Source organism: Mobula birostris, chromosome 1 (assembly GCF_030028105.1).
Source record: "Mobula birostris isolate sMobBir1 chromosome 1, sMobBir1.hap1, whole genome shotgun sequence".
Taxonomy (NCBI): Eukaryota; Metazoa; Chordata; class Chondrichthyes; order Myliobatiformes; family Myliobatidae; genus Mobula; species Mobula birostris.
In genome coordinates this window covers 90,044,476-90,060,216 of record NC_092370.1, presented here as the reverse complement: position 1 = coordinate 90,060,216, position 15,741 = coordinate 90,044,476, and the positions used below count along the sequence as shown (strand labels likewise).

Here is a 15,741-nt window from a genome sequence, read left to right as displayed (position 1 = left end):
CCCATTGTGTCTGCAAAATGAAGGCAAACTCCATTGCATCCAGGTGGGAAGGCTTCAAAGAAACCAGTTGCTTTTAAGATTGTGTGGCACGGCCTTAGGAAAGACTTGTGAGACTGGAGTGCAGCCTGTTTTGTGTGTCAGTGGGTGAAAATTTCCTGTCACCTTTGGGCACCATCAGCACTTTTCAAGGTCCCTGAGCAACGGTCTGACCACATCAATGTGGACCTAGTTAGTCCTGTTTCCACCCCACCCCTCCTGCAATTTCACACATTTCCTTACCATTGTGGACCGTGCCACCAGGTGGCCAGAAGTTGTCCTCTGGCATTGACCACAGCTGTGGGTGTGGCTCATGTGTTCATTAATACCCGGATCGCTTGGTTTGGCACGCCATCTGATACTTCTTCCTACCACGATCGCGGTCTCCAATTCACGTCGGACCCCTGGGCCACGATGGCCCAAAACGTCGGTGTCAGAGGTAAGTTTTTCACACAGAGAGTGGCGGGTGCATGCCATGCACTGCCAGCAACAGTGGTAGAGGCGGATACAATAGAGTCTTTTAAGAGACTCTTAATTAAATACATGGAGCTTAGTAAAATAGAAGGCTATGTGATAGGGAAATTCCAGGCAGCTTCTGGAGTAGGTTACATGGTCGGCACAATATTGTGGGCTGAAGGGCCTGTAATGTGCTGTAGATTCCGTGTTTCTATGCTAAACTGCATCACACCATGACATATCACCCACGGACCAATGGGCTGCTCTGAGGCCATCCTGACGGACAAGTGTTGACACAGTTGTCTCCCATGGGTCCTACGGGTGCTCAGAACAGCTCCAAAAGAGGACCTGCAGTCCTCTGCGGCTGAGTTGATGTACAGGCAGCTGCTACGGGCAACTTTATTCCTGACGTCACGAACCTCCTCAGTAAACTCAATAATTTTACACCTATTGCTACCTCCCATCATGGCACACCGCACCCCTGGGTTCCAGTTGACCTACCTTGTTCGTTTTTGTCCACTGTGCTGCCGATAAACACCCCCTTAAGCCCCCTTATGATTGCTTGTTCAGCATTTTAGAACGGGGTGAAAACACCCTACACAGGCCCCCATGTAGGGTAGGAAGGTTAAGCCTGAATATATTACTTTGGATACTTTAAGCTGGCCGTCCAAGACCTGGATGGTTTTACTATCATGTCCCCTGTACCACGACAGGTCCATGACAGTCGACATTTTGCATTGAGGCCCTTCATCAGAACTCGTGAATCCTGGTGAAAGATCTCGCGCTGAGACATGGACTCTTTATTTCTCTCCATAGGTGTCGCTGGACCCACTGTGTCTTGCTCGAGGTTTCTAGCATCTGCAGAGTCCCTTCCTTTCATTCTGTTCTCAAAACTACACAAAAAAGGGGGTGAAGCTCTTTACGACAGTGTGGAATAGATCCACAAGATCCTCGTTGATGAGGATTTGAGTAGGCTGCGGGCCAAATCATATAAAAGGAGCCACAAAACAAGAAAACATTGTCAGATAACTCTCACTCTCCCAGACTTAGCCAGGTGGATGGTTTTATGTGTTCCAAGCCATTCAAAGACTTGTAAGATGCCTTAAAGAAAATTTGTGTTCTTTTCTTAAAAATGATATATTCTAAAATTAAAATTGCAAGCTGCTTTGTTTTATCTTTTTGGAAATAATAAACTATGCTTAATAGTCCTAAATTACCAAATACTTGATATATGAGGGATGATTGATAAGTTTGTGGCCTAAGGTAAAGGAGTCAATTTTAGAAAACCTTGCACATTTATTTTTCAACATAGTCCCCTCCGACATTTACACACTTAGTCCAGCAGTCGTGGAGCATACAGATCCGTTCATTGTAGAAGTCAGCATCTTGGACCTCCAGAAAGTGGTCCACAACAGGGGTGATTGCTAAGTTCATGGCCTAAGTAGAAGGAGATAAGTTATTAACTTCAAAATTTCTGCATAATCACTCAAAGAGTTGAACTGCACGTGCATGTAACGAGAGCTGTATAACTCACCTCTTTCTGCCTTTTCTGAAAATCTTTTAGGAGTCACAAATAGTGGTACAGTGGTACAGCTGCTGCATTCAATCCTGACCTCTGCCATCTGTGGGTATTTTGTATGTCAGGGCACTGACCGTATTGGGTTCCACCAGGGTGCTGTAGCTCCCTGACACACACCAGAGTCATAGAATAGTACAGCCAGCACAGGGACAGGCTCTTTTACCAAACTAATCCACGGTGGCCATCCAGCTAGTCCCATTTGCCACATTTAGCCCATGTCCTTCCAAACCCCATGTTGTATCCAGATGTCTTAAATGTTCTTGTATCTGCCTCCGCCACTTCTTCTGGCACCAGCCTTTGCGTTAATAAGTTGCCCCTCAACTCCCTTTTGAGATTTTTTCAAATTTCACCATAATAATATGCCCTCAATCTTTCATTTCCCTTCGTTGGGAAAAAGACTGTGTCAGTCTAGCTAGGCCCTGGGTGATTTTATACATCTCTATAAAGTTACCCTTCAGTGTCCAGTGTTCCAAGTAGAGTCCTCGCCTGCTCAACTTCTCCATATCACACAGGCCCTCAAGTCTTGGCAGCAGCCTTGGAAATCACCTTTGCACTCTTCCCAGTTTAATGATATCTTTCTTATAACTGGATGACCAAAGCTGTAACCAATATTCCAAGTGTGAATTGGCTTCTACTGACCTGCCACAGATGCCAATTTAAATGCTTCCTCAGTGAGGAGAGGGGGCAAAACAATCATAGGGGAGGGTAAACAAATACACTCAAAAATGTATACAGTTGTACCGTGGAGAGCATTCTGACAGGCTGCATCACCGTCTGGTATGGAGGGGCTACTGCACAGGACCAAAAGAAGCTGCAGAAGGTTGTAAATATAGTCAGCTCTATCTTGGGTACTTGCCTACAAAGTACCCAGGACATCTTTAGGGAGCGGTGTCTCAGAAAAGCAGTGTCCATTAATAAGGACCTCCAGCCCCCAGGGCATGCCCTTTTCTCACTGTTACCATCAGGAAGGAGGTACAGAAGCCTGAAGGCACACACTCAGCAATTCAGGAACAGCTTCTTCCCCTCTGCCATCCAATTCCTAAATGGACATTGAATCTTTGGATACTACCTCACTTCTTTTTAATATACAGCATTTCTGTTTTTGCACGTTTTTTTTAAAATTTATTCAATATACGTAATTGATTTATTTGCTTATTATTATGTTTCTCTGCTAAATTATGTATTGCATTGAACTGCTGCTGCTAAGTTAACAAATTTCACGTCACATGCCGGTGATAATAAACCGATTCTGATTCTGAAATAAGTCTCTGAGCTATAGCAAAAGCAGAGGGTGGACTGATGAGTTTCTTCTGTTGGAGGCTGGCATCTACCTGATGGGACAAATGGACTTTATTACAGTGAAAACAACAGAATCACAAATTTTTGTTTTGTATGGTAATTACAGCAAAGGCCTCTATTTTTGTCAGTGTTCCACAATACCAGTTAGCTCCTCCAAAAAACAAGTTGCTTGAGGAACTTAGTGGTTTAGGCAACATCTGTGGATGGAAATAGACAGTTAGTGTTTGGAGTCGTGATGAAGGGCTCGACCCAAAATATCGACTGCTCATTTCCCTCTATAGATGCTGCCTAACCTGCTGACTCCCTCCAGCAGTTTGTTCCTTCTTGTTCCAGATTCAAACATCTGTAGTCCAGTTATCTCTATATCTAAAATGGCACTGAGATATTTTTCTATGCTGTGTGCTGATGATATTTTAAGTTCTTTATTTGCTTGTCTGTTCTCTTATGTTTTTCCTGCAGGAGCTCTGTCAGTGTCGCCCCGTGGACGGAAACTGTTCGTGCTGCAAGGAATGCATGCTTTGCTTGGGGACCCTGTGGGACGAGTGCTGCGACTGTGTGGGTGAGTCATCTTTTGTCCTCAGGCATTTGTTAGTTTAATCTCTGTGACGCTGATTGTTAAACTGCAATTGTAAAGAACAAGAAAAGTACAATGTACTATTATCTGGGTTGTGTTTTTATTGGAATAATTGCAGCTTGCTTAAGTTTAGTTTGGCATTCCCCATATTGGATTTAGAGTTTAAAATTTCGCTGTACTAACTGTTAACTTGGCTTTAGTGACATTCTACTGTTAATCTTATGAGTTTGGCAATTATAGACAATAGATATAGGTGCAGGAGTAGGCCATTCGGCCCTTCGAGCCAGCACCACCATTCACTGTGATCATGGCTGATCATCCACAATCAGTATCCAGTTCCTGCCTTATCCCCATAATCTTTGATTCTGCTATCTTTAAGAGCTCTATCCATCTCTTTCTTGAAAGCATCCAGAGACTTGGCCTCCACTGCCTTCTGGGGCAGAGCATTCCACATATCCACCACCCTCTGGGTGAAAAAGATTTTCCTCAACTCTGTTCTAAATGGCCTACCCCTTATTCTTAAACTGTGGCCTCTGGTTCTGGACTCACCCATCAGTGGGTACATGCTTCCTGCCTCCAGCGTGTCCAATCCCTTAATAATCTTATATGTTTCAATAAGGTCCCCTCTCAGCCTTCTAAATTCCAGAGTATACAAGCCCAGTCGCTCCAATCTTTCGACATATGACAGTCCCGCCATCCCGGGAATTAACCTTGTGAACCTATGCTGCACTCCCTCAATAGCAAGAATGTCCTTCCTCAAATTTGGAGACCAAAACTGCACACAATTCTCCAGATGTGGTCTCACCAGGGCCCTGTACAGCTGCAGAAGGACCTCTTTGCTACTATACTCAATTCCCCTTGTTATGAAGGCCAGCATGCCAGTAGCTTTTTTCACTGCCTGCTGTACCTGCATGCTTGCCTTCAGTGACTGATGTACAAGAACACCTAGATCTCATTGTACTTCCTCTTTTCCTAATTTGACTCCATTTAGATAATAATCTGCCTTCCTGTTCTTACCACCAAAGTAGATAACCTCACATTTATCCACATTAAACTGCATCTGCCATGCATCCGCCCACTCTTCCAGCCTGTCCAAGTCACCCTGCATTCTCATAACATCCTCCTCACATTTCACACCGCCACCCAGCTTTGTGTCATTTGCAAATTTGCTAATGTTACTTTTAATCCCTTCGTCGAAACCATATGCAATTAAACAACTTAGCTTTATAATTAATTTGACTAAAGGGTTAATAAAGAAAAAGCAAAAAGAAAAGGGCCCATTTTAATGAAACAGTCTAATGTGCACAAGTTGGAGCTCACGGTTTCCCTTTCGCTGATCGTTCATCGATTTCCCTGGGCTTCGTCAAATCCCGGCCCCACTCCAAGTCCACTCCTATGATCTGTCCAGCGTCTTCTCTCTCCATCTCCCACGGAACAAAAGACCCAGGTCACCTCGGTGTCAGGCACACAGCACGAAAACACACTCTCTTCTTTGGACGGCTCACATTCCAAAACACCCATTATCTCTAACCACAGCCCAAACACTACTTCTACAGAAAGACCATTACATTAGCAGTGAAACCTTTCCCAGGGTGTTACATATAGATTATATATTACACCAAAACTGGAATTTTAAAATGTGCATGATATTGCAAAAGTTAATACTTGGGTAACACTTCCAAATATTGTATAATTCTACACAGTGGATTCTGGTTAATTGGGACACATCAGGACCGGTACATTATGGCCCAATTAAGCGGCTCTCCAATTAGCCGAAGTTTCATGGAAATAGGGATAAAAAAGACAAACTGCCAACTGAGAACCAATTCATGTACTTAAATGAAATACAGAACAAATTAGGACACTACCAAGACCTATACAGTGCTATAAAACTGTGTATTAGTTCCTAATACTTATCAACAGATGAATTCATCTGCTGTATTCTTATAATTGACTGTAAATGGACTAACATCAGCATGGACACCTCCTGCAAGTAACGGACTGCCTTCATACACTACTTTAGACAACTGCATCCTCCAAATCTTCATTTTCATTGTAATATCTTTAAATCTTTGTAATTTCTAACTTGTTGAAGTAGTGGAATTGTTTCATTTTCTCTTCTGGCCCTTTCTGGCATCTCCAAGTCTGAATGCTTGATACTGCAGTGAGCAAAACCATTCCCAATTTTCTTACTGTTTCTCACCAACTATCTGTGCCAAAACGCACTGCTTTTTGAACACAAACATACACAGTGACACTATTTTAGAACTCTGCTCTAAGCACAGTGTAGTGTCTAGCTGCCAAATGACTGACACTAGTTAGAAACTGGCAACAGTCTCTTCCTCCAACTAAGTGGCCCGTGTCCCAATAAATGGCTGCCCCAATTAACCAGTGGCCCAATTAACAGGAATCCACTGTATTTGGAAAGGAACGTTCTGGTGCATTTACAGGTAAAAGAAAGAAGGACTTTTGTTAGTTCAGGGCATCCCAATGTTTTGCACCTATTAAAGTATTCTAGAGGATACTTTAGAGTATTTCAATGTACTCCAAAGAGTTCTTTCTATCCAGTTCAGTCTCTAGCTTACAGGGCAGTCACTTTCCCACTTTCTCTGTGTACTGTTCTCCCCATACTTTCATCAACTCTGCAGATTCTACCTCTGACCTACACAGCCAGGGGCAATTTACCGTGTCCTTGTTCACCTACCAACCTTTGATGTGAGAGGAAACCTGAGCACTTGGGGGTACCTGTCCAGTTACAGTGGGGGCGTGGAGTGTGCACACACCGAGTGCCAGATGCCAGGATCGAAGCTGAGATGCTGGAAGCGGCGGCAGCAGCTCTATGAGCTGTGCCTCTCTGCCACAAATCACAAGTGAAAATTGTTGTACCAGTTTTGCAGCCTTGCTTCAAGGAAATCCAGGACGTTGGGGCTGGCTGTCCTGTGCCTTGAACTAAGATCAGAGGTTTATGTAGCGGGGAAGGCAGATGTGTAGTTCCACGTGGACATGGTGGGCTGAGAGGCCTGTTTCAGTGTTGCATGATTCTGTGACCCTACAGCTGCCTTTCTGGTAATAGAGGGATGCAGCATGAACAGGTCTCACTGACTATCAAGCACCTAGTTATACCAATTCCAAAGTTCAAAGTACATTTATTATCAAAGTGTGTATACATTATACAGCTCTGAGATTCGTCTTCTTGCAGACAACCACAAAAAAAAGAAGCCCGAAAGAACCCACTTTAAAAAAGAGACTGTCCAACACTCATTGTGCAGGGGTGGGGGTGGGGGGAACAAATCATGCAAACAATAAACGCAAGGAAGTAGCATTCTAAACTGAAGTCCACAAAGAGAATCTGCCCACAGACCTTGGTTCATGCAGAGCCGAATTAAACTTCTTGGAGCAGTGAGTCTGTCGCTCGCCTGGGACCCCATCTCCCTGACCTTTTCAATCTGGCTTGGCGCATAAATTGTCCAAACATTGGGTTCAGTTGCTTCAATATGCTCTGGGGCCTGGACCCCGCCGCCCTGATTGAACCTTGTACCCAAGCCTATTCTCCTCAACCCCTGACCTTCCCCCTCCATTCCTCAGGTTCTGCCATTCGCTTACACTCGGGGCATCTTACAGTGTCCATTTCACCTCCCAAGCCAACATCTTTGCCCATCACAAGGAGAACGTGCAAACTCCACACAACCAGCACCAGAGGTCAGGATTGAAGTGGGTCTCTGAAGGTGTGAGGTATCTCATGGAAGGTTACATTTCTAACTGTGTAGGATTTTGTGCTTACATTATTGCGGGGGGAGGGCAACTTGGAGTTCTGGGAAAGACTGTTACCTAAGGACCAATATCTGACACAACAATGAGCGAATTTTGATTTCTTTGCAAAATTCAGCAGTGTTGTGTCTGCAAATAAGCATTCTATTTTTACTTACTTTGCAAATTACTGAGATATCTTTGTTATTTATAAATCCTGATTCCTGCAATGTTTGAGCAGAAGGTAACAAATCACGCACAGTTGGTGATCTGGTGTGCAAGGAATTTAACTCTTAAATTAAGCTATTTGATGCTCTTACATTGTTAAAGGGGATGGGATTTGAAACTGAGGGAAAAGAGAAGGTAAATAGAGGGGCTTTGTCAAAGACCTTGGAACAGTTACTTTTGTCTTTTGCAATTTAACTATTTTTCTCATTCGCTCTTCAGAGACTAGCTGTGTGTGTCCAATGTCCACCACAGTATAAGCATTTATACGTGTTAACTTGTATATTCAGAAGGGTTTAATAAGTGCACAAGTTCTTCTTAACAAGGACCTAACTCCTCATTGGGATTGGTTTATTATTGTCACATATACTGACAAACTATGAAAAACTTGTCTGCAGAATAACAAATAGCAACTTGTGAGAAAAACCAAGCCCTAAAAATATTATTAAAATGTGCAACAAGTCAGGCTTCATCCTTTGAGAGATAAAGCTTTACATCCCTGTTGGATGGCCTTTCATCATTAGAATTATTTTAAAATGTGGTTTTTTGAGGATAATATTAGAACCAATTAGAATTATAGAGAGATGAAAATCTACATATTTCCACTTAACATCAGAATGTAAAATCAGGAAACACATGTTTGGTGGTGGTACGTTTGGAATATTCTTCCTCATACAGCTGTATACAGATTATTGATTGTTAATTTTTAAGCTATTCTTATTGATCAAAGATACTAAGGAGTCATATAACAGACCAGTCACAATCTGACTGAATAAACTTGAGTACTTAAATGACTTACTCTTGTTCCTCTGAGGGACTATTTGTTTTGAGCCTTTGTAAATTCTACTGTTTCATTTTTTTCCTCTGGTCCTGTCTTTGTTCCTTTGATCACTCTTTCAATGAAGTTTTGGATTTCTTTATTCATTGCTTTTCTGCCTGAAGATTTGTAAAGATAGGTTTCCTCTTAATGTTATACAATAGCTAATGCAATAAGAGATTGCTGATCCCAGCAGACTGAACTAGCATCCTCTAGAGAAAGTGAAATGTGATAGGTTAATGCTGTGATGTTAATTTTTCTTTAATTCCTAGGAATGTGCAACCCTAGAAATTATAGTGACACACCACCCACATCAAAGAGTACTGTAGAAGAGCTACACGAACCCATCCCATCTCTCTTCCGTGCTCTGACAGAAGGTGAAACTCACCTGCATTGGAACATCGTCTCATTCCCTGTCTCAGAAGAGCTCACTTATCACGAGAACCTAGTCTCCTTTTTGGAAAGCCTGGACATGTCTCCACTTCAGAATATATCACTGCCTGTAAACAGCCCCCATGTAGAAGTCGTGACTGAGAAAGGTAACGATACCATTTGTTGTTTGGTTGTGTTGAGCTCGGTAACTCTTTCCTTTTGTCTTGTCTGAACAGGTCATTTCTGCTTGTTGTCCGCCTTTGATTCTGGCACAGTTTCCTTTTCATTCACAAAGACTGGCCTGCCGAAATGGCCTATAGCTTTGCTAGTAGTAACAAGCTGATTATAACTGTTACATTGGCTCATCTGATATTAACCCGTCACAGATATTCCCTTTATTCTACTCATTCTTGCTGCATCTTCTCTGCCACTAAAGGCTCTATTGTACTCACACCCAGTTCCGATGAAGGGTCTCAAGTCAGAAACATTAACTCTGTTTCTCCTTCCACATATGCTGGCTGACTGGCTGAGTGTTTCCAGTTATTCTTGGTAAATTTGTTTATTACTGTCACATGTACCAGGGTATAGTGAAAAACGTGTCTTGCATACTGTTCAATTCGCTACAACAGTGCTTTGAGATAGTACAAAGTAAAACACTAACAGAGGTTTCTTAGCTATGGAGTCAACATGATTGGACCAGAACAGATTATTGGTGATGACCACTCCTAGGAACATGAAACTCTCAACCCTCTTAAATTCAGCACCTTTGATGTAAACATGAGCATGTGTACCAGCTGCTAGCCTTTTTGCTTTTCAAATCTTTCCTATCAGTTGATATAAAACAACAGTGGTTAAATTACTTCAGTTTGTATACTTCCTTTGCCGTACGCAATTGGAGCAAAGGTTGTAAAGCCTGTTCTGAAGGATGACACACTTTGGCTCCGTCACAATGTATGACAGAGACTCTTTGCTTAAGGTGTTTGTTTGATGATGCGGCTGGGTGGAGGCTAGAGCTGGAGAATAGTGGTTCGGCAAGAATTTTACAGTGACAAACTTAAATATGGAAACTTTTATATGTATAGTGCAGTTAATTGAGAAGTTACAGAAAATGCTGTAATAGAAGTTGCAACACCTGTCTTTCACCTCTTCCCTTTTCACCATCAGGGACTAACAGGCTCTCCAGCTTCCTGTCCCTGTCTCTCTACCTTTCCTTCATCCTTCAGCCCCCTCCATTGAGCTGAATGTGTTGTGTGAAACATTCATCATGCTTGTTTACAATGCTCAATAAAACTATACCAATAAAACTTTGGAATATTGCCAGCACTTTGTAGTTATTCCAATTCCAGAGTTCATTGCCTCTTAAAAGATAATCTGATGGGTCAATTATGTTGCAAGCACTTAAATTAGTGTTGGATTAGTAAAACAATAGTGTATTAATGCTTTTGGAATTAATGCTTCCTTTAATTTCCCACTCAGAGTAGCTGATACCTTGTACAGGTGACCCCTGCATTATTATCTTACAGACTTCAATATTCACTATGAAAATCATGGCTATGGAATAAAATTTCACTCCGATGAAATTTATTTAAAAGGATAGAAAGTAAATAATTTAAACTTTTTCCCCCAACTTGCGCCTTTTGCCAGATGAAGATGACATGGCTTTGCACAATGCAAGCGTCACCTGTATTATGCGAAGTGCAATAAGATGCTTTTCTCCATGGAGAAGGGCATCGGTTTATGGTAAGGGGAAAGAGATTGAAGGGGATCTGGGAAAGAACAGCATCCCATCTTTTTCTCATCACCACTTTATCTGTCTGTGCTGCTATCAATATGGATCTTTGTATTTGTACACCAAGGTCCTATTGGTCTTCCTAAAGTCCTACTGATGGTTGTGAATGTCCCACCCATTTTAGACCCCTCCCCCCTCCAAAATGCATCACCTCACAACTATCAGGATTAAATTCCATCTACCATTAGGAAATCTAAAGCCTTTGTCTTTAGTTCCCTATTCTGTGTCCTAGCAACTCAGTGCAATTCTGGTATCCTGGTTGATGCTGAGTTCACCCATACTAAGACCATTAATTTTCAGAATGAGATTTATTTTCCATGACTTGGATAATGTGAAATTTGTTGTTCACTTTCACTACATTGCCTCATGCGATTTGCTAAAAATGTTGTTTATATTGTTAATTACTTTAGTCATACCACTGAGCATCATCTCGCTCTACATCCTTGCTAAGCTTGAGCTGAGCAAAAATTCTGCTGCTCAATTTCTATTAACCATGTATCTGTCGACCTTTATTTATCTATTTTGCTGATGTTTCCTCTTTTTTTCAATTATTATTCTCACTTTCAGATTCCTCCACAGCCTTGTCCCATCCTATCTCTGAAATACCTTATAGCCTATACATCTAAGATCACTGCTTTTTCGGTTCTGGGTCTCCTGCCCAGTCCCAGCCTAACTTCTCTCCTTATTACTCAAAAACGTCTTCTCCTTTAAATGCATATTAAAATCTACCTTTTTGAGCAAGCTTTTTCACATCTCTTTGACTATTTCTGTCCCAGTATCAAGTTTTGTGTGCTAACATTTGTATGAAGCATGTTTTAGATGTTCTGTTTTGTCAGAGGCATGTTTTTGAAATTTTATTGACTTTAAAAAAATATTTTGCAGAGCCTCTGTGCACCGTGGTCTACTTCAATGAATGCATGTCAATCCATCAATGTAAAAATTCATGCGAGTCCATGGGTGCTTCGAAGTACAGATGGTTTCACAATGCCTGCTGTGAATGTATAGGCCCAGACTGCATTGATTATGGCAACAAAGTGGTCAAATGCATGAACTGCACCTTTTGAAGACAGAACTGTAATGTGAGGGTAGCATGTAATCGCTGTAGAGCTAACAATATTGACCGTCTTTTCATGTGAAGTTTAGAGTTTTGCTACTTTTTTTGTTAAAGTTCTGCACTTCATGCTTAAGAATGTATTACGGATGTTGGAACTTTGAAGTGACGTGAGAGTTGAAACTGCAGCTTTTTTATATGGTGTAATTTACTGCTGATGTGTAATTTAAAAAAAAAGCATTCCTTTAAAATCATACTGACATGTAGATATATGGAATAAATCAATTGTATCTTCTGTTTTTTAATTGATGTACTCCTGCACCTGCTTACATAGCTCTATGAATAAACTATTCTTGTAGGAGTGACAAGGGTGTTTAAGAGTTAGTTCTACTTTTCTCTCTCACTTATGTAAGTAGCACTTCAACAATAAAAATGAATCAAAAGATCTACCTGTAGATCAGGACGGAAATGATCTGGTGGGAACATTCATATTGCACAGGGTATTCCGTTGGCTTGGGCAACCCAGGTTGCTTTCTTAGTAATTTTGGGAAAAATTAAGTGGTTTGTATGAAACCAAAGTAGGTGTTTCAGTCCCCTGATTGAATTCTGATCTGTCTTTTTAAAATTGCTTCACCCTTGCTCCCCTGAGCAGTCTAATGAGGAGCAGAATGCAAGGCCGGCTCTTGGTAGAGAGTTGTACTGACATATAAAAAAACTATTTATTTCATCATGCCAAAATACTTTACAGTGAGTTCCTCCCTGTGCTCTGAGCCAATAGTAGCCTTGATTTGGAACTCCTGCATAATCTCATGAAAATAATTAGACATACCTCAGTGATTTACAGAGATGTTTGAAATGCAAATACGGTGCAAGTATCAAGTCTGCTCCATTATTCAGTTAAATCAGAGCCAAGGTGCATCTCAACTCTATTTATCGGCCTTTGCCCTCACTGTTTGAAAGAGTTTTACTTCCTTCCCCTCATTCAGCCCACATGGTTCCTATGTTAATGGCTGGAGTGCCTAGTGTGAGCTGTGGCTGAGCTAGGAGCACTTGCACCTGGGTGCACAGGTACTAACCTGTGTCAAGCAGGCTTCAATTACACCAGTGCCTAAAAAGAGCGTGGTGTCCTGCCTCAATGACCGTCATTCAGTTGCACTTATAGTCACTGATGAAATGCTATGAGAGGTTTGTGATGAAACATATCAACTATGGCTGAGGAGAGACTTGGACATGCTCTTATTTGCTTACCATCACAACAGGTCAACAGCAGGTGCCATTCATTGGCTCTTCACTCAACCCTGGAACATGTGAACAGTGAAGATGCATACTTCAAGATGCTCTTCATTGGCTACAGCTCAGCATTCGATACTATCATCCCCTCAAAACTAACCAATAATCTTGAAGACCTAAGCCTCAATATCTCCTTGTGCAATTGTGTCCTTGATTTTCCCACTTGCAAACTCCAGTCGATTTGGATTGGCAACAGCATCTCCTCCACAATTTCCATCAGGACCAGTGCACCACAAGGTTGTGTGCTTAGCCCCTTGCTGTACTCACTATATACTTATGACTGTGAGGCTAAGCACAACTCTAATGCCATATTTAAACTTCTTGATGACACCACTGTCGTTGGGCAAATCAAAAGTAGTGGCAAATCAGCACGTAGGATGATTGAAAATCTAGCTGAGCAGTGCCACAACAACGACCTCTCACTCAGTATCATCAAGACCAAGGAGATGATTATTGACTTCAGGAGGAGGAAAACGAAGATCCATGAGTGAGTCCTCATCAGGGGATCTGAGGTGGAGCAGGTCAGCAACATTTCAGAGTATTTGTCCTGGGCCCAACATGTAAGTGCCATTATGAAGAAAGCACGGCAGCGCCTTTACTTTCTTAGAAGTTTGCGAAGATTCGGAATGTCATCGAAAACTCTTGACAAATTTCTATAGATGTGTGGTGGGGAATATATTGACTGGCTGCATCACAGCCTGGTATGGAAACACCTATGCCCTCAAATGGAAAAGCCTACAAAAAGTAGTGGATACAGCCCAGTCCATCATGTGTAAAGTCTACAAAATGCAGTGGATATGGCACAGCCCATCACAGGTGAAGCCCTCCCCACCATTGAGCACATCTGCATGGAGTGCTGAGGCAGGACAGCAGCATCCATCATCAAGGAACACATCATCCAGTACATGCTCTCTTCTTGCTGCTGCCATTAGGAAGGAGGTACAGGAGCCTCAGGACTCATACCACCAGGTTCAGGAACAGTTATTTCTCCTCAGTCATCAGGCTCTTAAACCAGAGAGGATAATTTCACTTGCCCCATCACTTGAACTGTTCCCTCAACCGATGGGCTCACTTTCAAGGACTCTGCATCTGATGTTCTCAATATTTATTGCTTACTTATATATAATTATTATTATTTCTTTTGTTTTCCTTTCTTTCTGTATTTGCCTTTGTATTATGGTTATATGTCTGTCCAGTTGGATGAGGCTTTTTATTGATTCTATTGTGTTACTAATATTTACTGTGAATGCCCACAAGAAATTTCATCTCAGGGTTGTATATGGTGACGTATATGTACTTTGATAATAAATTTATTTTGAACTTTGAGTTAGAAGATGAAAGGTTCAAGAACCAATGTAAAGGATTGAACTTAAAAATATTAGATGTGCATTCAATTGTAGTACAGAGAGAATGAACGCTGCATTCCTGAAAGGCTTCCATTCCTTGTTTGCTCCCTCAGGTTAGAAGAAAAGTACCAATCTTGATCAGATTTTACAACTAAAACAGATTAGCCACTGTGTACAAATCAACTGCCATGTTTCCTTCACTACAGCAGCAACACAATATCATGAGAGATGTGGTAAAAATCCAGATCCTTTTCAAGTCTCAAGCAACCCAATATTGGACAGAATTAAAGAAGCTTTGTTTGAGAATTGCAATAGCAGGTAAAATGGGATGAAAGACTGGAGTACTTATCAGCTGAAATATTTCCTCCTACATTCATAACCAGACAGTCTTGATATGGAGCTCTTGTGAAACATAATGCTAATATCTGATATATTTACTTTGGAGGGAAAACTGGTCCCAATAGTTCCTTACCATATATGTACCATCTTTAAGGTGGAATGTTTTTCTTGTCTGCTCACAGTGTTCTCAGACCTGGTAGGGATCCCTTGTGTTGGGTTTCTGTGTGATGGTTATGCATAGGCATTTGGTTCTTCACTCCAGCTTGTAAGACCACTGTTCCACATGTCCTAAAGGTTTTCTGTTGCAAACAGTACTCCTCTCCTAATAATTTCAATGAATTGTTTTAAAATTTAATTTGTAATTACATGGAATATTACAGTAAAGTTCATCACCAACTCTAAATCAACAAATATCATTCAAATGAATTTCATTCCTCTTTACTTTAGAATTTATTTAAATCTTCAATGCATCCAATGTGAGGGAGTAAAAATCTCTGTGTTGAGACTTCGTTGCAATGTACAGACATGTGAGTAAAAAGTCTAATGGCTTGTAGAAAGAAGTTGTCCCGTAGCCAGCTTTTGTGTTTGTTTGTGACCAGACTATTAGCTTGATTCTAATCTTAGAATCTAGATCACTTGTTAATGCTGCAATTTTACGGAAAATTCACAGTTACGACAGTAAGGGTGGTTTTATTTAAGCCCAACAGGAAAACTATTTGGTGTAAATAGACTGCAAATTGAACAACCATTAACAGCAATGAATGAAAGACAGGCAACCATGAAACATTTATAATTGCATAAAAATATTCCATGGGTTTGCA

The 15,741-nt window shown here is 41.4% G+C and overlaps 1 protein-coding gene across 3 annotated transcripts in view; it reads left to right on the top strand.

The window, feature by feature from the left end:
- The window catches only part of twsg1a (twisted gastrulation BMP signaling modulator 1a), a 54,882-nt gene extending 42,048 nt beyond the window's left edge, over positions 1-12,834 (top strand). For 2 of the 3 annotated variants that reach the window (XM_072266921.1, XM_072266866.1), the window contains exons 3-5: positions 3,830-3,929; positions 9,006-9,272; positions 11,777-12,834. In XM_072266921.1, coding sequence (XP_072123022.1) covers positions 3,830-3,929; positions 9,006-9,272; positions 11,777-11,958 — 549 coding nt within the window. In that variant the 3' untranslated portion in view covers positions 11,959-12,834. The remainder of the gene's footprint in view (positions 1-3,829; positions 3,930-9,005; positions 9,273-11,776) is intronic. The other variant, XM_072266794.1, reaches the window with a different exon arrangement.
- The last annotated feature ends 2,907 nt before the right edge of the window (positions 12,835-15,741 follow it).